The sequence below is a fragment of the Pituophis catenifer genome, unplaced genomic scaffold (assembly GCF_029215685.1).
Source record: "Pituophis catenifer annectens isolate HBS135680 unplaced genomic scaffold, rPitCat1.0.hap2 SCAF_3, whole genome shotgun sequence".
NCBI lineage: Eukaryota > Metazoa > Chordata > Lepidosauria > Squamata > Colubridae > Pituophis > Pituophis catenifer.
The window spans coordinates 128,779,736-128,807,011 of record NW_027256883.1 but is presented as its reverse complement, the minus strand read 5'-3'; the positions used below and the strand labels follow the sequence as shown (position 1 = coordinate 128,807,011).

The 27,276-nt window shown below is 40.5% G+C and overlaps 2 protein-coding genes across 4 annotated transcripts in view; one reads left to right on the top strand and one right to left on the bottom strand.

Moving 5' to 3' along the window:
* Positions 1-10,863, bottom strand: part of DPH5 (diphthamide biosynthesis 5) — a 45,149-nt gene extending 34,286 nt beyond the window's left edge. The window contains exons 1-4 of one of the 2 annotated variants that reach the window (XM_070941161.1): positions 10,727-10,863; positions 9,340-9,415; positions 5,434-5,617; positions 3-127 (exon numbers count right to left, since the gene is read on the bottom strand). In XM_070941161.1, the coding sequence (XP_070797262.1) occupies positions 3-127; positions 5,434-5,568 (260 nt within the window). In that variant the 5' untranslated portion in view covers positions 5,569-5,617; positions 9,340-9,415; positions 10,727-10,863. The remainder of the gene's footprint in view (positions 1-2; positions 128-5,433; positions 5,618-9,339; positions 9,416-10,726) is intronic. The other variant, XM_070941160.1, reaches the window with a different exon arrangement.
* LOC139315138 (uncharacterized oxidoreductase YtbE-like) overlaps positions 10,835-27,276 on the top strand; it is a 74,506-nt gene continuing 58,064 nt past the window's right edge. For both annotated transcript variants that reach the window (XM_070941158.1, XM_070941159.1), the window contains exon 1: positions 10,835-11,040. In XM_070941158.1, coding sequence (XP_070797259.1) covers positions 10,920-11,040 — 121 coding nt within the window. In that variant the 5' untranslated portion in view covers positions 10,835-10,919. The remainder of the gene's footprint in view (positions 11,041-27,276) is intronic.

Genomic DNA, 27,276 nt, shown 5'->3' with positions numbered 1-27,276 from the left:
ACCCAAAAGGATCACCAACTACAAGAAAAGCCACATCAGTTTGATGTGCATCTTTCAGGATACTATCAGCATCTTGCTCTACGATATCTCTGTCAGCAAGGATCAGCTCTTTACCATAGAAATCTTCCTAGAAAAAGAAAAAGAAAAAGATTATATCTGATGCTTATTTGTTCTAAAGGAAACTAAGGTGATATAAAAAAAATTGGTATTGAAATGTATTGACTGGATCAAGGACGATGGACAATGCGAAGATCATGTAATTAACTGTTTATTAACAACAGCTGGGCTAACTGCCACAGCTATAACTGAAACTCCTATATAGCTCTTATATTCCAGCTGTCAGGCGGCTTAACCAATCAATGAACAGAACGTTACTTTAACCAATCAACGAACAGAATGTTACTTCCTACTTCAGCAGACTTAATACATTGCACCCCTTTCTACCTGGATGGCGCATGTGTAGTCCTGGAGGTATGCCGGTCGGTGCCGGCTTCTGATCGAACATCTTAACCCTGCCTCGCTCACAGACTCTTGTGAGGAATTACTTTCCCCAGCAGTTCTAATAACTACAGGTATGTTACTGCTTTCGACCTGTGTTTCAATTTCTCCCTCGGGGTTTGCATTGTCCGAAATAATCTGTCGGCTCAAAATCTGCTGCTCATCGTCTGGTAGCTTCTCAGCTTCTGGTATGCCCCTTAACCCTTGGCTGAAACTTTCTCCTGCCTAGTTCTCTCTTTCTGTTATATCGTGTTCAGTACCCCATCTGACCCGTAGCTGGTCTTGGTGACGTCTCCAAACCCCCCATGGTAGATAATTCCATTTTACGGATAGTGTACGGTTTCCACTTCATGTCCACGGGCCCTTGCAGCCACCCCCTTAGCACCCAGTCCATGACTGTAGAGATCTCTGGATCGCGGGATGAAACTCGAGCGATGTCAGCCACCGTCAAAACGAAAGGTGAGTCTTCAATCATCAGGACTGATGAGGCGGGAGCTGGGTCAGAGGGCAACATTGGCACGGGGCACCGGCTGAGGGCGTCAGCATGGGCCAGATTCTTGCCTGGCATGTACAGGAGCATGTAGTCGTAGGCAGATAAAAACACAAACCATCTGGTGAATCTCAGGGATAGAAATTGTGGAGTTTGACAGTCAGCTGCTAGTAGACCAGGCAGAGGCTTATGATCCGTCACTAGTGTAAAAGGTCGACCATATATGTAATGATGAAATGCTTGACTCCAGCTACCAATGCTAGAGCCTTCTTGTCTAACTGTGAATAATTTCGCTCCGCTGAAGCCAAAGTCCAGGAGAAAAATGCAACAGGGGCTTCACAGCCATCAGGGAAACAATGATTTAAGACTGCTCCCATGCCATAAGGAGAAGCATCACACGCTAGCACGAGGGGTAGGGACTCGCAGTAGTGAGCAAGGACAGAGTTTGAAACGAGTATACATTTGACATTAGTAAATGCAGCGGCTGCAGTTGAATCCCAGTTCCAACGTGTCCCCCGGTTCAGTAAACGATACAAAGGTTCCACAATAGATGCCTTGTGTGGTATGAAAATTGCATAAAAGTTTAAAAGGCCTAAGAAGGCTTGAAGTTCGGCCTTGTTGGTGGGAGCAGGGGAATGTAAAATAGCGTTTGTCTTAGACTCTGTAGGGTGTATACCCTTACCATCAATTAGGAAACCCAAGAACTCGATTTTGGAAACAGCTACAATACATTTGCTTCGCTTAACTTTAAGCCCCCCTCTCTGGAATTCGGTTAGAACCGATCTGAGTCTTTTAAGGAGTTCGGTGGTGCTGGTGGCCGATACTAATACGTCATCAAAGTACGGTACAACCCCGGAAATTCCATTAAGTAAATGCTCCATCATGCTCTGGAAGATTCCCAGGGCGACTGAAACCCCAAATTGGAGGCGGGGGGCAACGGAAAGCACCCTGGTGTGTCACTATAGTTTGTGCGTCCGCTGTTTGGTCATCCACAGGCAGTTGTTGATATGCCTGTGCTAAATCTAATTTAGCAAATACGGAGCCACTACCCAAGGAGTGCAACAAATGTTGCACAATAGGAACGGTGTATGCATGCGCCTGTAATGCACGATTAATTGTTGCTCGGTAATCTGCACAGATGCGCACTGAACCATCCTCCTTCATGGCAATAACAAGAGGGTCTCCCATGGTCCTTACTCAACGGGCTCCAGGATACGTTGTGCTATTAATTTGTCAAGTTCAGCATCCACCTTTGGTCGCAATGCAAACGGTACTCTTCGTGGCTTAAGGCGGCGAGGCTGCATTTGAGGGTCGAGACTGAACGAAACCGGTTGTCCGGTGTATTTTCCTAATTCCTCAGAGAAAACTGAGGGGAATTCATTACATAACATGTCCAGATCAGATGATGAGATGGCATTAACCCCATGTATAGGTAGACCTAATGCATCGAACCAATTAAGGCCCAACAGGCTGGGGAATTTTCCTTCCACAATGACTAGTGATAATAATCCACTAAATTTCTTAAATTGTACTCGGAATGTGCCACTTCCGACAATTGGAATGTTGGCTCCTTGGCAATCTTTTAGCAGGAGATGGCAGGGGTCTAGTTGTCATTTAGCCAGTTTCGGAACTAGTCATTTAATTGTACTCCATGACACCAAGGATGTAGCGGAGCTGGAATCAACTTCCATGGTGCATGGTTTCCGTTCGACGAATACTGTAAGATGAATCTTCTGCTGGCTCAACATATTTGGTGGTGTTACTAAATTCACATCAGAAGAAGATCGTTGGTTACTATTACAAACGTTAGACGGATTAGGACGATATTGTCGGCCCCCATCCTGCAGCACACGTGATTCGAACTGTGGCTGAGGGGCTCTGCATACTCTGGCGAGATGACCTTTGCGGCCGCAGCGGCGGCAATCTGCGTTTTTAAAACGGCAATTAGCACGCAGGTGATTTCCCCCACAGCTGAAACATACGTTCGGCCCCCTTGACATGCTAATTGGGCCAGAGTTTTGTTTTCTAGACTCTTGAAGACGGCACACTTCAAAGTCACCATCAGAATCTGACATATTCTCATTTGTCTCATTTACAGACGATGAGTCTTTTTCCGTCTTAGGTGTAGTATATCCACGGGGCAACTCGGCTAGTGACAATGCTGCCAGCTCTGCAGCGCACGCCTCATCCAATGCCATTTGAAATGTTAGGTCGTGATTCGCAATCAGACGCCTTTTAAGACTTTGGTCCCTGACCCCACTGACAAGTCTATCTAGGAGATAATCTTCTAAATCAAAGAATTCACAATGCCTGGCCGCCCTCCTCAGAGCCGCAACATATTGATTAATAGTCTCTCCAGGGACCTGATCACGATGGTAAAAGTGTTGGTGGCGGGCTATTCTTGAGGGGGCTGGTGCGTAATTTTTTTAAATTTTTTTTATAAAGTCTTCCCTTGTTCCCGAATGTACAGATTGTGGGGCCATTAATGTCACTGCAGTATCAAACATTTCAGTACTGCAGAAACTTAGGAAATTGGTGGGTTTGCGCTCAGGCATCAGCTTTGTATAATCATTTGCAATTAAAAAACATTCAAAACATGCCAAATAAGCCTCCCATGTCTCTGCACTGGGATTGAAAGGAGGAAAGGTCTGTGCGGACGCCATTTCCTCTTCTTCTTCTTTTTTTTTTTCCTAACTGACTCACGTTTTGCTTCTTCAGTTTAAATCTCTCTTGTTTCCTTATTACTATGACCGGTAGATCGACCAGTTGATCCTCGTCGCCAGTTGAAATGTATTGGCTGGATCAAGGACGATGGACAATGCGAAGATCATGTAATTAACCGTTAATTAACAACAGCTGGGCTAACTGCCACAGCTATAACTGAAACTGCTTGGAACTCTGCCTGACAGCTCTTATATTCCAGCTGTCAGGCGGCTTAACCAATCAACGAACAGAACGTTACTTTAACCAATCAACGAACAGAATGTTACTTCCTACTTCAGGAGACTTAATACATTGCAGGTACTATGATACTGTCACAGCTATCCTACAAAGCAGGTTAGAATGAGCTTAAGAAACTGTCCCAAGTATTGGGACACACAATTTTTGGATGGTTGAGCATGGAAGACGGGCACCCATTCTTTTTAAATATGATTTTCAGCCAATGAGGATAGCACGTGGGTCTGACTTTTTTGTGTCTTTCTGGACTGGGGACAGCATGTTTAATTTTCAAATTACTTTCACAGTTTAAGGGGCACTAAGTCCACTTGAAGACTTAGAGAAACATCATAAATTATGCTATCTTAATTCTGGAAGAAATCACACTGCCAAGCATTTAGTCACCCACTGATCAATTGTCGTAGCACAATTTCAGGGAACTTTGGGTACTTTCAAACAGGGATGAGAGCTATATGGCTTATTTAAAAGAATGGTGGATTGCAAACATTACCAATGGGTGGTTTTGCCTCTTGTGTTAAGTCATCAACTATTGTTAACAAATCACATTACTTAGTATTCACACCCCATTAGGCCAAAGCCAAGCTGTCCTCCTTATGACTTAGCTGTTGAATTCTCAAACGCTATAAACATACATATAATTGGCCCTATTGTGTTTCCAATCTTATGGGTTGGGGACAAACGGGGGTGTGGAAACTGGGCACCCAACCTCAATGTCAAGTCTATCTCTTACCAGTCAGAACTTATACTTTCTTCATTAAATCGACTTTATAGGGCATTGCACATCAGAACACTAGACTCAAGGACAGTTTTTTCCCCCCATGCCATCACTCTCACAAACTATCTGTCAAACTATCTAGAAAGGCAATATTACCATCATTATTCTCATCTTCCCTATTCCCTATATCCTTATCTTCTTATGACTATAACTTTGTTGCTTGTATCTTAAGATTTATATTGCTTACTGAGTATCCTAGTATGATTTATATTGATTGCTTATTTAGTATCCATGGTTATCACTAAGAGTTGTATCCATGTTTTAAGATGAACGTATTTTTACAATGACTATGATAATGATCTATCGCTATTGTTGTACGTACAGAGAGCTTATGCACCGGAGACAAATTCCTTGTGTGTCTAATAACACTTGGCCATTAAAGAATTCTAATTCTCATTCTAATTCTAAAGGGTCATGATAATCTGATGCCAAACTTCAAACTTTTTCGCTCAGAATTATTTAAGTCCATATATGATCACGAAACCAAACTCTAATTTATAAAGCTATTATGTTCATTGCCTGTTTGTGTCTGTATTCTAACTTTCCTTCATAGAGGTAAGTCCCATTATGTGTGGACTAAATCAAGATATAGTACTGTAACTACCGGTAGATGCAAAATTATATAGAATATTTCACACCAGATTAGGGATCAGAATACCATTTTCATTGCTCTGATATTATTTTACTCTCCTTCTTGCCTATATTCACATACCAGTGCTTCTTTTCCAACAGTTAGGACAGAAGTGTAGGCTTCCAAATATACTCTGCTACACTGCTTTATTACTTCCAGCCCTTTTACTGTAATATCTTTGGCATCTCCAAGTCCAAGACCAATCAAGTAAAGCATTTTTTTTAAAAAAAAACAAGAAATGCTTTGGAATGGAGGATTTTTACACCTGTCAATGAAACAGAGAAAAATAACATGAAAATCAAATATTAAAGCTTAATGGTAGGTAATAGAACATTGGAAGTTTGAGAAATGTTATACAGATAGTCCTCAAGTTACAACAGTTATTTAGTGATGTTCAAAGTTATAATGGCAATGAAAAAAGTGACTTATGACTATTTTTCACACAACCATTGCGACATCTCCAGGTCACATGATTAAAAATCAGAGGCTTGGCAATTGTCTCAATTTATGACAGTTGTAGTGTCTCAGGGTCATCTGATCATCTTTTGCAATCTTGTGACAAGCAAAGTCAATGGGGAAGGTAGATTCACATAACAACCATGTTAATAACTGCAGTGATTCACTTAACAATGATGGCAAGGGAGGTCATAATATGGGGCAAAATCAACTTAACAACTGTCTTACTTAGCACCACAAATTTTGGGCTCAATTGTGGTTTTAAGTCGAGGACTACCTGTAGTTTAAACATAGTGGAAAAAAATTACTGCAAAAGTTCTTGGAATATATTGACAATACAATGCAAACTTTTCAGCTCTGTAGTTATAAAAACAAAATCAATGGACTTGGATGTGAAATACAATTGCATGCATTTAGTTATTAACTTTCAATATTCCAAAATATTATGGATCTTAGTGAGATATTGTTTCAATATTAACAATTTCATCAATACTATTCACATGTCTGATACCTACACAACCACTATCAATACGCTGATTAGGCCATTAATGAGTGTAAAGCTAATGTGGAGAAATTTAAAAGGATTTTCTAATGATTATTCACTACTGGTAAAAAAAAATAAAGAATGAGACAGAATGAGACCCCTTGGAGGGTAGAGCCGAGGACTTTGTACAATATCTGTATGACAAAATCACTCAGATTCGGGAAAATTTGGACTCTGACTGGGTAGATTCGGGAGGGAGGATGGAGGCAAGTCTTGAGAATATTATCTGGGAAGAGTTTGATTCTGTGACTCCGGAAAACGTGGACAAGATACTGGGCAAGCTGAGCGCAGCCACATGTTTATTGGACCCGTGTCCCTCCTGGCTGGTGCTAGCCTCTCGGGAGGTTACACGAGGCTGGCTCCAGGGGATTATAAATGCTTCCTTGAGAGAGGGTGCCTTCCCCGCCGCCTTGAAAGAGGCGGTGGTGAAGCCTCTCCTCAAGAAGCCTTCCCTGGACCCAGCAGTGTTGGCTAATTACCGTCCAGTCTCCAACCTTCGCTTCTTTGCGAAGGTTGTTGAGAGTGTGGTAGCGCGACAGCTTCCTCAGTACTTGGATGAATCGTCTTATCTAGATCCTTTCCAGTCGGGCTTCAGGCCTGGATACAGCATGGAAACGGCATTGGTCGCATTGGTAGATGATCTCTGGAGGGCCCGGGACAGGGGTTGCTCCTCTGTCCTGGTCCTATTAGACCTCTCAGCAGCTTTTGATACCATCGACCATGGTATCATGCTGCACCGGTTGGAAGGGTTAGGGGTGGGGGGCACCGTGTTGCGGTGGTTCTCCTCCTTTCTCTCTGATTGGTCGCAGTCTGTGTTGACAGGGGAGCAGAGGTCGACCCCGAGGCCCCTTGTATGTGGGGTGCCACAGGGGTTGGTTCTCTCACCCCTTCTGTTCAACATTTATGTGAAGCCGCTGGGTGAGATCATCCGTGGTTTTGGGGTGAAGTATCATCAGTATGCTGATGATACTCAGCTGTACATCTCCACCCCGGACCACCCCAATGTTGCCCTTGAAGTGATGTCCCGGTGCCTGGAGGCCGTGCGGATCTGGATGGGGAGAAACAGACTCAGGCTCAACCCATCCAAGACCGAGTGGCTGTGGTTTCCGACGTCCCGATATAGTCAGTTGGTGCCATCACTGACTATTGGGGATGAGTCATTGCCCCCCACGGAGAGGGTTCGCAACTTAGGCGTCCTCTTGGACTCACGGCTGTCTTTAAAAGAACACTTGACGGCTGTGGCCGGGAGGTCTTTTTATCAGGTTCGCCTGATTCGCCAGTTGCGTCCCTTTCTGGATCGGGACTCGTTAAATACGGTCACTCATGCCCTCGTCACTTCACGCCTGGACTACTGTAATGCTCTCTACATGGGGCTCCCCTTGAGGAGCACCCGGAGGCTCCAGCTGGTCCAGAATGCAGCTGCGTGGGTAGTTATGGGAGCAGCATGGCGCTCCCATGTGGCTCCCCTCCTGCGTGAGCTGCACTGGCTCCCTGTGGTCTTCCGGGTGCGCTTCAAGGTCTTAGTTACCACCTTTAGAGCACTCCATGGCTTAGGACCGGGGTACTTACGAGACCGCCTTCTGCCACCAATAGCCTCTCACCGCCCAGTACGCTCCCATAGAGAGGGGCTTCTCAGGGTGCCGTCAGCCAAACAGTGTCGACTGGCGGCCCCCAGGGGGAGAGCCTTTTCTGTGGGGGCACCCACCATCTGGAACGAGCTCCCCCCAGAGATACAGAAGATTCCGGATCTGCGCACTTTCCGCCGTGCCCTCAAAACATTCCTGTTTCAGCAGGCCGGCCTGGCCTAACTTTCCCTTTATATTGCTTTCGATTTTATTTTAAACTGGGATGTCTTGAATTATCTAGGACCAGAGTGTTTAGTATATTTTAATTGGTTTTTGTTTAATTAACATTTGTATTACATGTATTTTTTATCGTTCGCTGTTCACCGCCCTGAGTCCCTCAGGAATAGGGCGGTATATAAATTTAATAAATAAATAAATAAATAAATAAATAAATAAATAAATAATTAATTAATTAATTAATTAATTAATTGGTTAATTGTTGTTGTTATGTACATTCTATCTTGTATTGTATTGTTTGGGAATTGGGTTAATTTTACCATAAATGTTATAGTGTATGGTTGTTAATGGTTGTAAGCAGCCATTAGTTTGGAAGAACTAGCAGTATATAAATCTAAATCTAATTAAAAAATTGACAGCTCCTTGTAAAATATATGAATTATGTTGTACTACCATATTTTCACTTTTCTTCTGTTTCTTTAGCCATTACCAAAGGCAAAATGTTCATTTTACACATGCATTTATTTAATTGATTTAAAAGTTTTATACTCTGTCCCTAATCCTATGCATTTCCCCTTTTAGTATATCATCCACTTTTCTTAGGTTTATTTTTTTCAATAAGTCCTTGGGCTTTCATATAAAATGAATGCACTCTTTGTTCCGAGTCAGGTGTCTAACCACTCAGCAATCCCTCAGCTGCAACTCTCATCTAATTCTGAAATCTCTTATCAGAACATCATTTTCTTTTAACTTGTAAATTATATCATAAGAAACTGTTATAAAGTAAACAATGATTTATCAATAATTTATCAAATACAGACAATATTTATGAACTCCCATAAGTTTATAAGCTAAGAATGAGGCTAAATGCTCATTATAAGCTAAATGCTCTAGCTGAATATTATTAGTTTCCAACTTTAAGATTTTATTCTCCAGACACATGCATCATTTTATTTTTAAAAATTAAACCACTGGAGTATAACTGCATTCCTGATCACCCTTCATATAAAACACTGACCTAGCCCAATCTATTTCCAAAGACATCCTTGTTTGCAAAGTTTCCCTGCTCTCTGTTAAGCACAGGCTGTATTTGTACATTACCCTCATTCCTGATGAAGTGAATTAATTAACAATCCAAACTGTAAGTTTTACACATTGCCGGAGTTCACACAATATTTTGCATACCGAGATCCAAGCTGCAGAAATTCAGTCAAGGTACTTCTCTCCACCCAATGAAATGAGCTGGAGAATTAAAGGGTTCCTGCAATTTTTATCAAAAAAAGTGGGTTTCAATAATAAATCATATTTGTAACTGCATAATAAGCAAAATATGTTAAAATCAAGTATTAAAATAGTGTCAGATTGTATAGAGTGTTTGAATGCACATACTTTTTTCTTACTAATAAAATGACACATTATATTTAGCTTTGTATCTGAATAACCTTATACACTGAAAAACAGTTATGAAGTTCTTTCAGATTTCCAATGGAGCTAAATCTTGATGATCCTTGAATTTTCTGGGAAACAAGCTTCCTCTCTAGGAAATGTAATTCTAAAAATGCTTTCTTAGGACAATCGAATCCAAGAGACCTTTTTTCTAACTCGAATCTCCATCCAATTCTAGGGTAGTACATTCCACCAAGGTTACTCATTGGAAGTTATCTCCTGGCCCTCATTCTCTTTATCTAATCTACCTCATGGGGAAGTTGGTAGAACAATGCCTGTAAACAATCCAAGAGTCCTCACAGAAAGAAAAGACACTGGGAACTGTGGGGCTTCTAGACGAGAAATCCCACCAGTCCTCCTCCCCGCCCTAATACAGATGTGCTCAATTTTGCACATCTCCTCATTCATAAATGTCTATGGAAAAGGAGAAGAAGAAAAGAAGGGGAAATAAGAGTAGGAGAGAAGGTTAGAAAGGGAGGAAGAAAAGAGGAGTAGGGGAAAGGAAGGGGAAGGAGAGGAGGAAAGAAAGTAGAAGAGGATAGAAGAAAGGAGGGAAGGGAAAGACAGGAGAAGGAGAAGAAGGATTGTTGTAAAATAAGGGAGATGGAATGGTAGAAGAGCAACCCCAGTATATTCAATTTTTTTAGGATGAAGAATGAACTAATATGAAAGTTAAAAGAGAGTATGTACGATTAACAATGGATAAGAGACCGTATATTTAAGACATGTTTATGAGAAATTAAAAAAAAAAACATTTTCAAAAAAAAAATGTCTATGGAGATTCTTAGTCATCCAGGTCATGGTTGTCCCAAAGGTGCTTTTTCCAAGAGGCAACTGGACTTTCTGGGTTTTTTGGAAGACGTTTCAAAGCAGCTTCCAAGCAGCTTCTTGGATGAGAATCGAAACGTCTTCAAAGAAAACCCAAAAAGTCCAGTTGCCTCTTGAAAAAGCACCTTTGGGGACTCCTCATTCATAGGTAAAAAACACTCAGCTTCTTTACCTATGCAAATGAGGGCCTGCTTAGCATGTCATTGAAAGACCTCCCTCCCTCACTTCCTATTGGCCGAGACCCCGTAGAACCCCCGTCCCGCACAGCGCTACCCTTTCCCTCCCCGCTTGCACCTGCCTTCCAGCTTAGCGTTCGCCTCTTTCCATCCCTTCCATGCTTTCGCCTTCGCTTCCGGAGTCTTTCGGTGCCGTAAAAAGATCGCTCTCCGCTTGCGACGATTTTACGGCAGTAAAGACTCTGGCTCTTTACTTTCTCGGTGGGCTTCTGCTGGCTCCTTTCCTCCTGGAGAGGTGATGACGGGAGCGGCTGGATGGTGCCTTTGCTGCTGAGGTGCAGGCAGATCAGGATGAGCACCTGGGAGTCCGGCAAAGCATTGGGGGTGCCCACGGTTCCCCTTTCTAATGGCTTAAACATCCCCATATTGGGGCTGGGTAAGTGCACTGATCCGCCCCCCTCCCCCTGCTCGTCTGACTGCGAAAACATGTGATGAAGCATGATCGCCCAAGTGCATGCGCCTTTCCCTTTGCCTTTGAGCCTCATTTCTCCGTGGCATTCAACCTGTCGCCTGCCCGCTGTAAAGCAACGTTGTGCGTTCCTCCAGGTGCTCTGCGCTACAGCTTCCATCCTCCTTGCTACACCAATGGGTAAAAAAGTCCACTGTGATGTGTGACTGAGCTCCCACCCAGCCAAATTAAGCAGGATGTTGTACTGAACACATTCCACCCCCCCAAAAAAAAATCAGGTTTACAATATGCAATTGCTGTTATGCCACTGTATATGATTATTATTCTAGACGGGCAGATATTCTGTAGTCTATACCTTGGAATAAACCTCTTTCACTTAAATATCTCCGAGTAATATGTAAGACTGCACTGTCAAAACGGCAGTCCTCTTTTTGGTCAGCACTTTTCTGCCAAGAGTCATTAAATCAGGTAGCTTCCTCTCTGGAAGCTCAGAGATGTGATTCATTTAGAAATCTAATAGGGGTTTCCTATAAGATCATTTAGCTTATGCTTGCACTGAATGTTTTTGAACACCAGGCTCAAGGTTGACTCAGCCTTCCATCCTTCCAAGATAGGTAAAATGAGGACCCGGTTTGTGGGGGCAATAAGCTGACTTTGTATAAAATAGAACACCAATTGGGGGGCCCACAAAGCCCTACTAAGCAGGTATATACAAAAGTATGAAGGCTATTGCTTAAAAGCATTGTAAGCCGCCCTGAGTCTCCGGAGAAGGGCGGCATATAAATCGAACCAATAAATAAATAATAAATAAATAAATAACAAGCTGGCAAGACAGCTTGTTCAAAATCCTGTTTTAAGGCAGGCTGATTAGAAGAGCCTGTTTGTAGTACAGCGTTGTAGTAATATGCTATACATGTTCTATCTTTAGGTAAGTATTTTTGGCTTTTTGGAGTGTTTAATTTTTCTTTTTAATTGCATTCTTCTAGATCGCAGTGAAAGTTTTCTTTTTTTCTCAAGACCTCTTCCCAGTTTTAAAAATTACAGAGTAATCCCAAAGAACTTTTGTTTGGATGAGTTATATTTATTGATATTTACCACATTTGAGTTTAAAATTGATACATTTCTTGCCACTACCATGTCTCATGATTGTTTGGTGTGATTTTAATATTGCCTCTGTTTTCAATAGGAGCCAGCAAATTTTGATTTTGCAGACCCCAAGAGGGTCTTGAGGGACCCTCTGGGGACCTTGGATCGCACTTTGAGAAATACTGGACTAGATATCTATTAGGAATTGAGCATTGGTGATGAGTAAGGCCAAAGCTAGTAATGCATTCCTTTTTATGTAAATTTAAATCGCTTTCTCCCCCTCTCAGTCCAGATATAGAAGAAGAACAGGTAGTTCCCAATGCATCTGAATTAATAGTTTGAAGATTTCCTAACTTATGCTAGAGTCCACCTTTAGTTTAATTTATTTCAGGTAGGCATGCATTTTGGAAAGTATTGCTTAAAAGACAGTAACCCTAGCTTCTCCTTTCTGTTGAATGTAGAATAGAATAAAATAGAAATAGAAAAGAAGAGTTGTAAGGGACCTTGGAGATCTTCTAGTCCAACCCCCTGCTCAGGCAGGAAACCCTATACCATTTCAGACAAATGGTTGTTCAATCTATTCTTAAAAACCTCCAGTATTGGAGCATTCACAACTTCTGGAGGCAAGTCATTCCACTGATCAATTGTTCTAACTGTCAGGAAATTTCTCCTTAGTCCCATGTTGCTTCTCTCCTTGATTAGCTTCCCTCCATTGCTTCTTGTCCTGTCTTCAGGTACTGTGGAGAATAGGTTGACTCACCTCTTGATAGCAATATTGGAACATTGCTATCATGTCACCCGTAGTCCTTCTTTTCATTAAACTGGACATAACCAATTCCAGCAACCATTTGTTATATGTTTTAGCCTCCAATCCCCTAATCATCTTTGTTGCTTGTGCTCTTTATGACCACTATATAATAACCAAACAAGTAAATTATAGTTGCAGGTGGTCCTCAATTTATGACTGGTTGCTCAGTGACAGGTCAAAGTTACGATGTACCTGAAAAAGGAGACTTATGGCCTGGATCTGAAGTTCTGATGGTCTCTTCCCCACCTGTGGTCACATGACTACACTTCAGGCTCTTGGCAATATGGTCATATTTACAGCCATATGTAGCATCCTGAGTTTTACAATGTTTTTTCCGGAAACTGGCACTTCCAATTTTGGCAAAATTGCATTATTAGTGAACAATGGATTCACACTTACAACTGCCAGATTTGCTTAATAACCACCACAAAAATTATTGTAAAATGATGTGGCCCATTTTATGACTGTCATGACATATGACTCTAATGGGAAGTCCATTACGGTCGTATGTTGAGAACTTTTATGTCGTTGACTGAAAATATTGGTTGCTGCCTTATTTGTAGGAATAGCAAAGGCGGGATACAAATAAATAAATTATAAATGAAAATTCTTCTCTTAAATTCGAATAAGAAATTCTTATTACTATAACAGTATATGCTACAATCTTATTTTTAACCTTAAAGAAGATTCCATTGAATCTGTTATGACTTCTGGATAGGTACTCTGGTTTATTAGTATGAAATGTTCTCAAGAGATTTTATTCTGCAAAGTTTTGAGGAGATATTTTTATTGGTTGTTTACTATATTATTACTGACATATTTTCCAAGGAGGCATGTCGCATACAGTTAAAACGTCCTCTTCTCATATGTCTCAAAAGCAAGCCATTTTAACATAGTCCTGTTACATTCGATAAGATTTATTCCCAAGTAAATCTTTGCTTAATTTAGTGAAGGGATTCTTAGACGGTGGGAGTCAAGAGTAACTTAGATACAGACTGCATTTAAAAAAAAAGCTGATGGAGCTTGCAGAAGCAAAGTGGGAGAAGTACCAAAACTTGTTCCTACTTTGCCTGTGCAAGCCAGCCCCAGATTTCCAAGGCCAAAATGGGGAGAAAAGCACACAGCAGGTTTTGACAATAGTACGGTTTTGCTTGGATAAGTGATTTGCACAAACAAAGCAGGAATCTGTCAAAGTCTGCTCCCATAATACATGAGCAAACCTACGGCAGATTTCCACAGACGAAACAGTGAGCAAAGCTTAAGGCTAGTCTTGTGAGATGGATGAACCAGTGGACCTAGATGTGTCAAAATCATCTATCGGTCACAGCAGTGCTGGTGACTTCTAGTGTGGAGTCTTTGGAGTGATTATAATGTATATGTGTTAAAGAAGTTCATAATTTCCCCCCTCATTTAAAATTAATAGCCTTCCAAAATGGAAGCCTTTAATAGATGCTGGGGCGGGGGGAAGCTAAGAAATAATAACATTTAAGTCAAGAAGAAATTTTGAAATTACTTATGTTTTAGTAAATGGTATGTTATACCTTGCCCATTCTGTCTTAAAGGAAACCTATCTTTTATTCATTCATAGAATGGTAAAGTTTACAAATCTCTGAATTAGTCTGCTAGTGGATACAAATTTAAGAATGGCTTAAATTCTTTAATTCTTGAACAGCTGTGTGGATGGGGGACAGCTATGCATGGTTAGCATTAGTATGTCAACTAGGAGCAAGAAATGCAAATTTCTTCAGCTTGAGGATATGGCAGAGGTGAAAGCCCTTCCTATGCGTAGCAGATAATCAGTTCCTTTAATATTGAACATGCTGAAATAATAAAAGCATACAGTCCATCAACCTCAATAAATAAGGTGGTATAGTAGTTGGGAATTTAAGTAGCTTATGTCAGTGATTGTACAGCACATGTACTGCTGGCTAATTTAACCACATTTCTTCAACAAAAATTTATGGCTTGGAATGACTTAGAGAACCATAAACAGGCCCCACAAACTGAGTTTTCACTCTATGCTAGGATTAAATATAGTTAGCTGGTTTGTGGTTTGGTATGTCATGTAAATATAGTCTATATATTAAGGAAAATTTAGATTGTCTATATTGTGCTCTGTAATAACAGTCTTTTTCCTTGCTACATAAAATAAAGTACCGTAATTATTACCTCTAAAAACAAAATATTGTAGGAAAAGAGAAACTTTTGTTTTATGCTTATGATGGCAAGATATTTATTGTTGATGTACGTAATTAACACTTGGGAGACTTTATTTTATCAGTCAAGAAGTGTCAAAAGACTTAATTTGCTTAAGTGATGCTAATTAATGTTTATACACCATACTTCATATTTTCAAAGTGTTTCATTATTTTCATAATCCTTTAAAAAAAAATCAAATGCATTAGTCTAATAGGGAGGCATTGTCTTCAGTGCTTCTGATCTGATTGCTATTCAGAAATAGAACATTATCACTGGACCTGGCCAAAGGATTTATTTATTTAAATTGGGGGTGTCAAACTCTGGCCCACAGGGTACTTAAATCTGCCCGCGGGGCTGGCCTGGAAATAGCAAAGGATCAGCCCATGGGACCCCTGGCAGCCAAAAAGTGTGTGCCCCCCCCACACCCCATTTTTGCCCAGGACAGCCACTTGCAGCACTCAGCCGGCCAAATCGGGGCATAGTGGGGCAGTGTGAGGCCCCCACCCCACCCCATTTTCACCTGGATGCCTCCTGCAGCACTTTGCTGGCCAAAATGGGGCATTGGGGGTTGTGTGAGACCTATGGAAGAGAAACAAGTAATAGCAGAAACATTTGCTGTGTAAAAGTGCTGGAACTTTGTATGTGTAATAGGTATTCATGCTAGGCTTTGGTAATGTTTAATAGGTGCTTTTCTGTAGTTCAGTGAGGGGTTGGGTTTTTTCTGTTTTTGTTTTTGGAAGAAAATTTCATGTTAAATTTCATGGACCTTTCCTGCTGCCATAACATTCAGAGAATTGTGATAATTTTAAGTTGGATAGGCCAATGTAATAGTATATTCATGCAGTTGCTGTCAGAGAACTAGCATAATTTGACATGGGCAGATTTTAGACATTGCACTAAACCACTAACCACTGATAATTTATTGAATAATCTACAGTTGGCCAGGCATCTATAATAAACTAAGGCACACCCAATATTACATTTTAGAGCATAATACAGTATATGAACCAGTCACAATTTTGAATTTTGCTCAGGCATCCAAGGTTGACATTCTTCTTAGACTTGATGCACTGTGAGATATCCAAACTAACCCACTTCACTGGGTTATTGTGAAAATAATAGTTAAACACCATCTGTTATGAGTTTTTTAGAGATTGGCTTTTCCCACAAAGTTACTCTATGTATAGAATATAGGCCTATTTTTAATTACCTTTGAAGAATTCAGAATAGGAAATTGAATCTGCAACCTGCCAAAAGCAATGGAATCCAGTAGAGTTTAATTTGGGTACACTATAGTATAGTGATGGCTAACCTTTTCCAGACTGAGTGCCCAAAGTGCATGCACGCATGTGCCAGTGTGCATGCCAATCCGTGTGCATGCGCCTGCACCCCCAAAATGCAATGTGCCCCCCACACATGCGCCCCACCTCCCGCATATGTGTGCACGCTCCCTGCACATGCCCCGCCCCCGGTGCATGCACACACACACACCACATGCATCCAGCGCATGCACATGTGCCCCTGCACACGCCCCACCCCCTGTGCATGCGTGGCAGAGACCCAAAGACTAATTGGGTCTCTGGCCGGTGGGAGGTGCGCACGCATGCGCAGCAGAGCTGAACTGGGGTAATGGCTCGTGTGTCATCAGAGAGGACGCTACATGCCACAGGTTCACCATCACAGCTATAGTGCATATTACATTGTAGCAAATTGACTGCATGAAGTATTAATACAGTATATTTTGACAATCAGGGAGTGGATAATCTTTATTGTTAGGAATTCATGATGTTCCCTTATTCCATGTATGTTTCTTTCATGGGTGGAGCCTAGCCAACAGATACTGAAGGGCATACCTTGCCATTGGGTAAAAACAGATTTCTATAAAATGTTACGTGATAGGTTATTACAGGTTATTTTCGTGATTAGCAGCCAAAAATCTGTAAGATACAGCCAAAAGTGTTTAGGAAGCAAAATCATTGCTGTCCTGTGAAATGAATGTTTCCAAAATATTGCACAACAAAAACAGATGGACATTTTGTAGTATCAAACAATTAACATCCTCCCTATTAAACAAAGATTCGATTAGAAAATAGATAAAAGGCAATAGAGAAATCTTGCCTTAAAATGTAGAGAGCAAGTTTCCAAGATTCTGTAATTTAATCTCTTTTTCCTTGTAATAACTCTGCTTATTCTGAACTTGAGAGATTCCTGATTTTTTGGTTGTGAGCTATTCTAAGCAATGTGACAGGCTTGTATTTGTACAGTATTTCTTAACTTCAGCAAAGATTGCCAGTGGTACTTTCTTTTAGTGTAAATTTATCACAATTGTAATTCAAAATTGCTTTTCTTTGCCAGGATCTTGGCAAAATCTGGAAGAGCTGAATGGCTGTATGATGTGAGACTACAAGTTGGGTTGCAGCCATAGCATCTTCAGCTGAATTGAGGGGGAGGAGAAATGTTGATTTTGTGCTTCCCTTGGGAGTTTTTGATATGTGTTGTCAACAGAAGCAACCGTGCAGAGTTCTGGATTTAAAAACTTCCTTTTGCAATTAATGAATATCTGTTAAGTACTATGAAGAATTAGAGGAACAGTTCTCTACTGCTTAGTTTTTTCTTGTCAGCATGATATGGAAGAAAATGAATGTACACAAAGACTGCAGGATGCCTTTTATCAGTGAGATTCCAGCTTCTGAATATGAGATATGGTCTGTCTTGTCTTATAGTCTTGATGACTATAAAAAAAAATTAGTATGTGAGATTACACAGATGTCATGCTTATTTTAGTGTATTAGAAGCATACTTGTTTAATACAAAATAAGTGCTGATGGAATTTTATATCTGATATAACTACCAGTATGCATAGGATTTCGGTATTATTTATTTAATCCATTTTAGGAAGGTAGAGACTTTCATAAACAGTTGTGTTTTAGCTACAAAAATGACAAACCAAGCATAATTAATTGGTCTCTCAGCGAATACTCTTCCACTTCACCTAGTAGCTAGGAAACTTGTACATGAGGGTGGAGATTTGTTCTCTGAGCTGGTGGGTTGGTTTCCGAACATTTCAATACCAGGTTAGGTAACATCTTCAGCGGATGTTACCTAGCCTGGTAACAAAATGTTCGGAAACTAAACCACAAGGTCAGAGAACGAATCTCCATCCTCATCCTACACCCGAGCTACAGATGTTTGCCACCATTGCAAACTTGTACATTTCTGGACCGAAGTAGGACAGCCTCATAATTTTAGTTTGGCTTGGCAATTTCACAGACACAATAGGGCTCTTACCAAATCTGATTATGTTCTATAGATCATAATGCATAGATTGACAGGAAGAGAAGGAGAAAGCCAGTATTCAAGAAAGTGAATATCATTGAAAAGGAATTTAGTTTCCATTTTGGAATTTAGTTTTATCTTGACTGCACTTGTCCTTTGTTTCTGTCTCAGGTATTGTATTTGTGTATATTTGTGCAGCTAAATTGCTCAGATAAAAAGTGACAATAAATTATGACTTCTTATTACAGTACCAAGGAATTTTAAGTTTACACATTGTCCCTCTGTTGAGCTATGATGAGATCCAAAGCCTTTGGTTCCATTTTTGATACATCATTTTTCCAGAGACAGAATTGAATTAAATTCTTCTATATTGAAATAAGTCAACTTTAAACTAAAGGGTATGAAACAAATTTGTTCTGACAAATCATAATTTATCAGAGTTTAGGTTTCTAATGTATTCTTAAACTGCAGCTAAACTGAAATAGGAATAGTTGTGTTGTGAAAAAGGGGGGATAGGGAGCCCAAGAGTAACTGGACCAGTCATGGGATTTTACCAGTTCTACCTGGTTCCGGCGAACCAGTAGCGGTAGTGGCGGGAGGCTCTGCCCACCCATCAGGACGTCATCACGGACACTCTGCACTCATATTTCCGAACCGGTAGTGAAGGTAAGTGAATACCACTACTGAACTGGACCTTATTTTACTCCAATATAGTCAGTATGTTTCTCTTGCTAGACCCTTCTACTAAAATAGTCTTGTATCCTACATTTATTTATCTTGCAGCATGTTATGGATCCATAACAGTACAGTATTTTTAAAGTGTCAATAATCCTCTTTCCCCAATAATTTTCAATTGATGGATGCTGTAATTAATTACAAAAATCAAATAGAAATAAAATCCAGAAGTTGATTAAAATTAAAACATGTTTATTTATCAAGATAATCCAATTGAGTAATAAAATTGTAACTAGTATTTTTTAATTGTGGGGAATTTTCTTCAGATAGTTCACGACTCTCGGTCCTAAAGCTGTGAATGATTTCTAGGGCATTATGTTGATATGTGACAGATACAATAGCAAAAGCCAATTTTCTTCAACTATATTTGTAATTCTGTCTGATTATCTTAATGTCTATCTGTGCACCTAAGTATCTAATAATACAGTGAATTTGTAAATTTTATTTTTATTTTATTTATTTTGTATTCCACCTTTATTATTTTTACAAATAACATAGCCAATACACTTCCTACTTCCTATTTTCTCCACCACAACAACCCTGTGAGGTGGATTGGGCTGAGAAAGAGTGACTGGCCCAGTGTCACCCAGCTGGCTTTCATGGCTACGTTAGGACTTGAACTCACTGCCTTAACCGCCACACCAAACTGGACAGGTAGTTTACAGTTTAATAGATCTGGGGAATAAATTAATTGCTTGAAATCCTGTTTTGCATTTCATTGTTAAGAGACTGTATGCAAACATACCTTTTCAGGTTTCTCTATATTTCATGGTGGGAATTAAAAGAAAATTAGAGAGACTGAAGATTTAACCAGGTATACTGTAGGAAGTCCTGAAAAGTCATTTCAGTTGTAACAAAAGAAATAGAGTGGAAATAATTTTAAACTGGTTCACACCAGCAATCCTTCGTGAACTATTAACTGTTCAGATCTAGTCACAAAACATTATTCTGAGGAGAAAAGGTTTAGTGAACCCTGGAAATTGGATTTGATTTATGCCAGAAAATCTGCCTTTTCACTGCTTGAGATTTTCTATGGAAGAAAGCCACAGCCTTTTACCAAACGGTTTCTAAGGAAACATCTTATAGCCGAGCATCTGAAAACAATTTGGTTGTTAATGAGAAATGGTTCTCACAACGGTGGGAAAGTGTTGAGTGAAAGAAAAGACTTCAAGATTTTGGCACTTTCTCCAGAAAGACATTTGAAAATAAAAGTGTGCTGCTGCTGTAGCAAAAGCTTATGAAATTTCCTACATGGAGTGGGCTTTCATTACCTGATTTTCAATTGTCTCCTCTCTGGTTTCGGATCTCCTCCTCCTTCCTGTAGATAAACTTTTTGGGAAAAAAAACCCTGTGCCTTATGCTTGCTTTTAAAAAGAAAAAAAAAAAGTTGAAAATTGGCAGTATGGAACAGGATCTCTGATCTGGATCCTTTAGCACTCACGGTTAACATGCCCTTTTTTTTTTTTTTTTAATTTGATTTATATGCCGCCCTTCTCCGGAGACTCAGGGCGGCTTACAATGTGTTAAGCAATAGCCTTCATACTTTTGTATATTTATACAAAGTCAGCTTATTGCCCCCACAAACTGGGTCCTCATTTCACCTACCTTAGAAAGGATGGAAGGCTGAGTCAACCTTGAGCCTGGTAAGATTCGAACCTGCAGAAATTGCAGGCAGCTGTGTTAATAACAGGGTGCATTAAACCACTGTACTAACAAGGCTCCTTGGTAGGTCTGCCCTTGGAGGTCTGCACTTCAGGAAGAGTCATAGAGAGGAAGGATGATATAAAAACTAGATTTATACTTCATGCTAAATAAGCCATAGTATGGTTTGTTTGGTTTTGGCACGTTGTGCTGTGCGCAACTATCATTTCTAAGGCCGTGATGGTGAACCTATAGCACGAGTGCCACAGGTGGCATGCAGAGCCCTCTCTGCGGGCACACGAGCCATTGCCCTGGCTCAGCTCCACCGCGCATGTGCGTGCCCCTCCCGCTGGCCAGCTGATCTTCGGGTCTCTGCCGTGCATGCGTGGGGGCAGGCCGCATGTGGGAGACACGCGCGCATGCACGGGGGTGGGAATCATTCATGGGGGGCGGGGGAGCATGGGATGTGCAGTGCGCCTGTTTTTGGTCCCAGGAGGCTGCAGGGACGCCTGCTAGGCCAAAACGAGGGGCAGGGTTGCACACTCATGTGCAGGGGGCGGGGTGCACAGGCAGCTTTGTACACGCATTGCATTATGGGTGTTGGCACACACGTGTGTGAATGGTTGCTCGCGCATGAGCTTTTGGCACGCAACGACAAAAAGATTAGCCATCACTGTTTTAAGGCATGACTTAATGTGTAAATTCAATTACAGGAAGTCCTCGACTTACGACCACAATTTCTGTTGCTAAATAACAATTGAGAAATTGTGGAACGAAAAGTTGTAGGACGAGGCAAAGCTCACTTAACAAATGAGAAAGTGAACTTTGCCTCGTCCTACAACTTTTCGTTCCATAGTTGTTAAGTGAATCACTGCAGTTGTGAAGTTAGTAACCCGGTTGTTAAGTGAATCTGGCTTCCCCCTTGACTTTGCTTGCCAGAAGACCACAAAAGGTGTTTGCATGACTCCAGTACACAGCAGCTGTCATAAATATGAGTCAGTTGCTGAGCATCTGAATTTTGATCCCGTGACCATGGGTACGGGGCAATCGTAAGTGTGAAAAACAGTCATAAGTCACTGTTTTCAATGCTGTTGGTACTTTGAATGGTCACTAAATGAAGTTGAGGACTACCTGTATATGTTAAATGGCTTAGCATAATTGGTAGGTATTCATTCTGCTCCTGAGTAAATCTAAGACTTGGATAAGGAAAAGCTTTCCCACTTCAGACCAGCTTTTTTAGTATCTAGCAGGAGGTCCTATAATGATAATAGGTAAGGCATTTAGCCCCACATGTAAAATGGCCCCGAGAGCAGCCCCAGCACAGCCATAATAGCTATACCAGCTATTTTCTCTGCTTTTCTGCAGTTTTGATGGATACTGTAATTAATTACAAAAATCAAAAAGAAATAAAACCCAAAAGCTGATTAAAATTAAAAACATGTTTATTTATCAAGATAATCCAATCTAGTAATAAAATTGTAACTAGTACTTTTTAATTGTGAATTTTCTTCAGATTGTTCACTACTCTCAGTCCTAAAACTATGAATGATTTCTTGGGCATTATGATGGTGGTTGGCGCAGTGGTTAGAATGCAGTAGTGCAGGCTACTTCTATGGACTGCCAGCTGCCTGCAGTTTGGCAGTTCGAGTCCCACCAGGCTCAAGGTTGATTCAGCCTTCCATCCTTCTGAGGTTGGTAAAATGAGGACCCAGATTGTTGGGGGCAAGATGCTGATTCTGTAAACCGCTTAGAGAAGGCTGTAAAGAATTATGAAAGGGGTATATAAGTCTAAGTGCTATTGCAATTTGACAGATACAATAGCAAAGGCCAATTTTCTTCAACTATGAGGTTTTTATATTCCTGTAAGTCGCCTTGAGTTGCCATGTACGAATAGGTGGCAATATAAATTTCCAAAATAAATAAATAAATAAATAAATAAACAAACAAACAAACAAACAAATAAATTTTGTAATTCTGTCTGATTATCTTAATGTCTATGTACTTAAGTATCTATGTATCTAATAATATACAGTGAATTTGTTTGTAAATTTTATTTTTTATTTTATTTATTTTGTATTCCACCTTCCACCAGTTTTGTCACCAGTAGTTGCCAGAATCCCATCTGAGGTTTGGATAGAGAAAATCCCGGGATATTTTTTATTACCATCTGGCAGGGCCTGAAAGGGTGGATGAGGTGCTTCATCCAGGCATTTATCAAATAGGTAGGTTGATCCCTTGATGTGGGCTGACCTTGAAGAGAGGCCTCAAAGTGGTTTTTCCTTTACGGTTGTTTCTTTGGAGAATTGCAAGGCTCCTCTTTTTTGCTGAGATTTGGGGGATGTTACAGATGGCTGGGTTTTCACAAGGTGAGAATGTGGAGGGAGTAAGGATGATGATCTTGATGGAGATAAGCAAAACCTGATGCCTTTATTTTTTGGCTTCAGGATTCTGTGAACACTGCCATGTATGGTACTTTATTAATAATGGCTTATGCTTTAGCACCACATGATCTTGGCCAATTGTTAAAAATCATATTAAACAAAATAAATCTCAGTGTGATGTGTGAAGGCAATTATTGAGTAGCTGTTCTGACCTAGGCTTCCCAAGAGCATGAAGCAGACTCCTTGTCCCGACAAAACCCCCTTTTAATTAAGTTACTGTGAATTCCTCTCATTCACAGCCAGCAAAATCTTTCAAGGGAGAATTTACAGTCACAGACCTTATCTGGCCTGAAGAGCTGCCAGGCCGATATCTTCAAAACTTGGCAAGAAGTCTCTGAGAGTCACGGATCAATTAAGCAAACTAATTGTCTTCTGCTAACTCCCTTCCCCTTTCACTCCTCTTTATTCCCTGTGGGAGGGGCCATTCACAGTCCACCTGTGGCTTTACTCCTGAGTCAACCCTTGTTCCTTAGCTGTTCCCTTCTCCTGGCAGCTCTGCGCATGCACACAATGGGAACAGGCTCCAGCTGTTCTTCTTTCCCACTGATGTCCAACTCCAAGGCAGCTGACAACTGTCAGATGGCCCTGGCTCCATCTCTGCCTCCGACACAGAGCACTCATCAGAGCCTTCCCCAGACTCCAGGATTGGCCCATGTTCTCCCCAACCTCCTCACTGTCTGAGTCTGCCACCAGCGCTGCTGGCTGCTGGGGGGGGGGGCACAACACTAGCTGTCTACAGGTAGTTTACAACTTATCACCATCTGTTTAATGACCGATCAAAGATAGAATGGTGCTTTAAAAAGTGACTTTTGGCCGGTCCTCATACTTAGAACCATTGTAGCATCTCCACAATCACATGATTGTGATTCAAGCAATGAACAAACAAGAAGGAATATCTAAATGACAGTTACAGCATCCAGCATCCTGGAATCGTATAATCGTCATTTGCCACCTTCCTATCTGGCTTTTGACAAGTCAGTGAGGGAAGCGCATTCACTTAACAATAATGTGATTCATTTAAAGACCATGGCAAAAAAAGATCATGAAATTGAGTGCAGTCACATGATGACTCACTTAACAATTGCATTACTGAGTGGCCAAAGTTCCTGTCCCAATTGTGCTCATAAGTAGAGGACTACATGTACCTATTTGTTAAAATACTATTTCAAAAGACATTTTAAAAAAATCAGGTTTTTGTGCCCCTTGTGAGGGGTACTAAGTTATTCATATACAATGAACGAACAGGAAGGCATATCTAGGTGTATATTTTAATACAAGGGGCAAGTCCCTTGTATTAAATATATATTTTAAATGTATAAATGTATATTTTAATACAAGGGTCAAGTAAAAAGAACTGTCACAAAATCTCATAATAATGGCTCATGCCCAAATTATATATAAAGAATTAAATGGTGAAAGTCTTGCAAAACTGTCATATCTCATTCCCAGTATATCATTTGGTTTTGCCTGAAAAATACTAGCTTTATGAGACGGAAACCATTATTAAATGTTTAAAACATTTAATGGGTCTTCAGAGAGGGGCAGCATATAAATTGAATAAATAAAAATGAATAAAATAAATAAATAAAACATAATTTAATTTGGTTCTTCAGATGCCATCTAGGAGTATTATGGTTGTCATACTGCTGGCCTCTGTTATATACTCTTTTAGAGCAAAGGGAAGGTTTCAGCTGGAATCTTCATTTAAGTCATTCCTGTGCATTTATTAAGATATTTGTGTGTAATTCAGGGAATTCCCAGAGGCGATAGCTAAGCCCTGGAATGAATCTTCCATTTCCCTTGAAGTTTTGTCACAATTCATTGGAAAGATGTATAGTGATGACAACACTGTCTTCCTAAAAGCTTTTCATTTCATTATGGGGTGAAGTGCGGTAACTATTTGCAAAAATCCTGTTTTTCCAGACACACATGTAAAAACTGCTATAACAAGACAATCCTGTGAGCAGGGCTTTGCAAACAGCTGTTACCACCCAATCTTACCAAGGAATTTTCTGAGGGCTGGTTTTGCCTGCTAAATTCTATTGACAGTTTGAAATATTTTGTGGACTAGTGCACTTGAATGAAGAAATAGCTTTGCTCCTTTGACAAGCTAACATTCAGAACTTCAAGATTCATTTCTAAATAGCATAAAGTCACACATCACACATCGTACATGGTAACATGTCATGGCTTGCTTTGTTAGAAAAAAGGCCACTAGTCCTAGTGACCTTTTCATAGTGCTAGGCTAGCCGCAGTTTTTATGTGTGGTTAGATGAACTTGCTTTTGAAGCACCAGCTCTGCTAGAGAAACCACAGTTCTTTGATTTTAATTAAAAATGGCATTTCTTATACATTATTGATTTATTAAAAGCAAGATAGATGGTTTAAACAAAAACTAACAGAAAGTTGCTTCCTTTTTTTAAGACAGTGTTTTTGATTTTGGAGTAAGTTTCTTAAACAAAAAAAGGGAGCTGAAAAGTCAAGTGATATTTTGTGAAAGCATTCCTATGATGCCTGAATGTTAAGTAACTCAGAGAAAAGCAAACCCCATTGCCATGGGACTGTAGAACTGAAGGATAGCACAATCAGGCCTCATCCATCAGCCAGAAAACTGAGTGTTTTGTTCTGAAAAATCATGCAAGAAGACCAGGCTGACCCTACTTCACGTTTTTATCCTCTACCAGGAAATCACTATAAGATCTACCATCAGAATGTGTTTTTCCCTTTTGTTTTTTTTTTAACCCTTTTGTGCCAAAGTTTTAAAGATACGAACTTGCGGTCAGGTCCGCCGGCGGCCTGCGGAGCTGGCAGCAGAGTCGGACAGTGAGGAGGCTGGGGAGGAACATGGGCCAATCCTGGAGTCTGGGGAAGGCTCGGACGAGAGCTCTGTGTCGGAGGCAAAGATTGAGCCAGGGCTGTCTGGGAGTTATGTGCGGACTCCGGAGCCTCCAGAGTCAGACATCAGTGAGGCAGAGGAACAGGGGGAGCCTGTTTCCAGTGCGCGCATGTGCAGAGCTGCCAGAAGGCAAGAACAGTTAAAACAAAAGGATCAACTCGGGAGTAGGGCTTGGAGATGATTGGCCCCTCCCATAAGATATAAAGGAGGAGCAAAGGCACGTGGGCCTTTGCAGGAAGCAACTGCTTTTCGTGCTGGTTGGTTTCAAGACTGCAGCTCTATGTTGACTCTGTGTTCCATGTTGCCTTGCAAAGTTAATTACCAATTAGGTCTTGGGAGCGTGTCAATGGAGATAAAGGTGGGTGTTTGTCAGCCTTATCAGAAGAACTGTGGGAGACTCCTGTTGGACTCTTTACTATTTGGGACTCATCTGTGAATGAACAGATTGAGAATGAACAGGCTCTGAATGAAATAAAAATAGGGTTTTTGGGACTCATTGTGTGCTTTTACTGTATCAGGAAGCCTAGGTCAGAACAGGTCTGTCTTTTCTTTGTTATCTGAAATATCAGGTAAAAATTAATTAAATTAATAAGTGCCAAATTTATTTTCCATTTTACATATCCAGGTTCTGCAAAGACTTTCCTCAGACCTTGACATCAGGTGATATTATTCAGGATTAAAGCAACTCAGATAATTATCCATAGGTTTCCTTAGCACACATCCTGTTTTTACGCAAACAAAGAACTTCCAGAGGATAAATACCTAAGCTATGATTCTGAATTGCTGTAGGAAACACAATAGTTAAAATGTTTGACGTTTTTCAGGCAGGAAATTAATTCTGAGAGCTGAAAAACAGAGTAATGGCCTATTCATAGCAGAAGCCAAGTAAATGTATAAAACTTTATGGAGCTGTTGAAAATTTAACAGACAGCCATTTTCATTTATATATAGCGGTGTTGAGATTAGTGAATGATTAGATATAATTAGGATTTAATGCCACATGATTTTATTTTCGTTTCTATTTGTAAAGCTTTCAAGGGATTCTGCAAGGGTTTTATTCTCCCCATGAAACTTTTTTCTTGTAATCTTTAACAGTACACAGTACTAAAAGCATATAACCA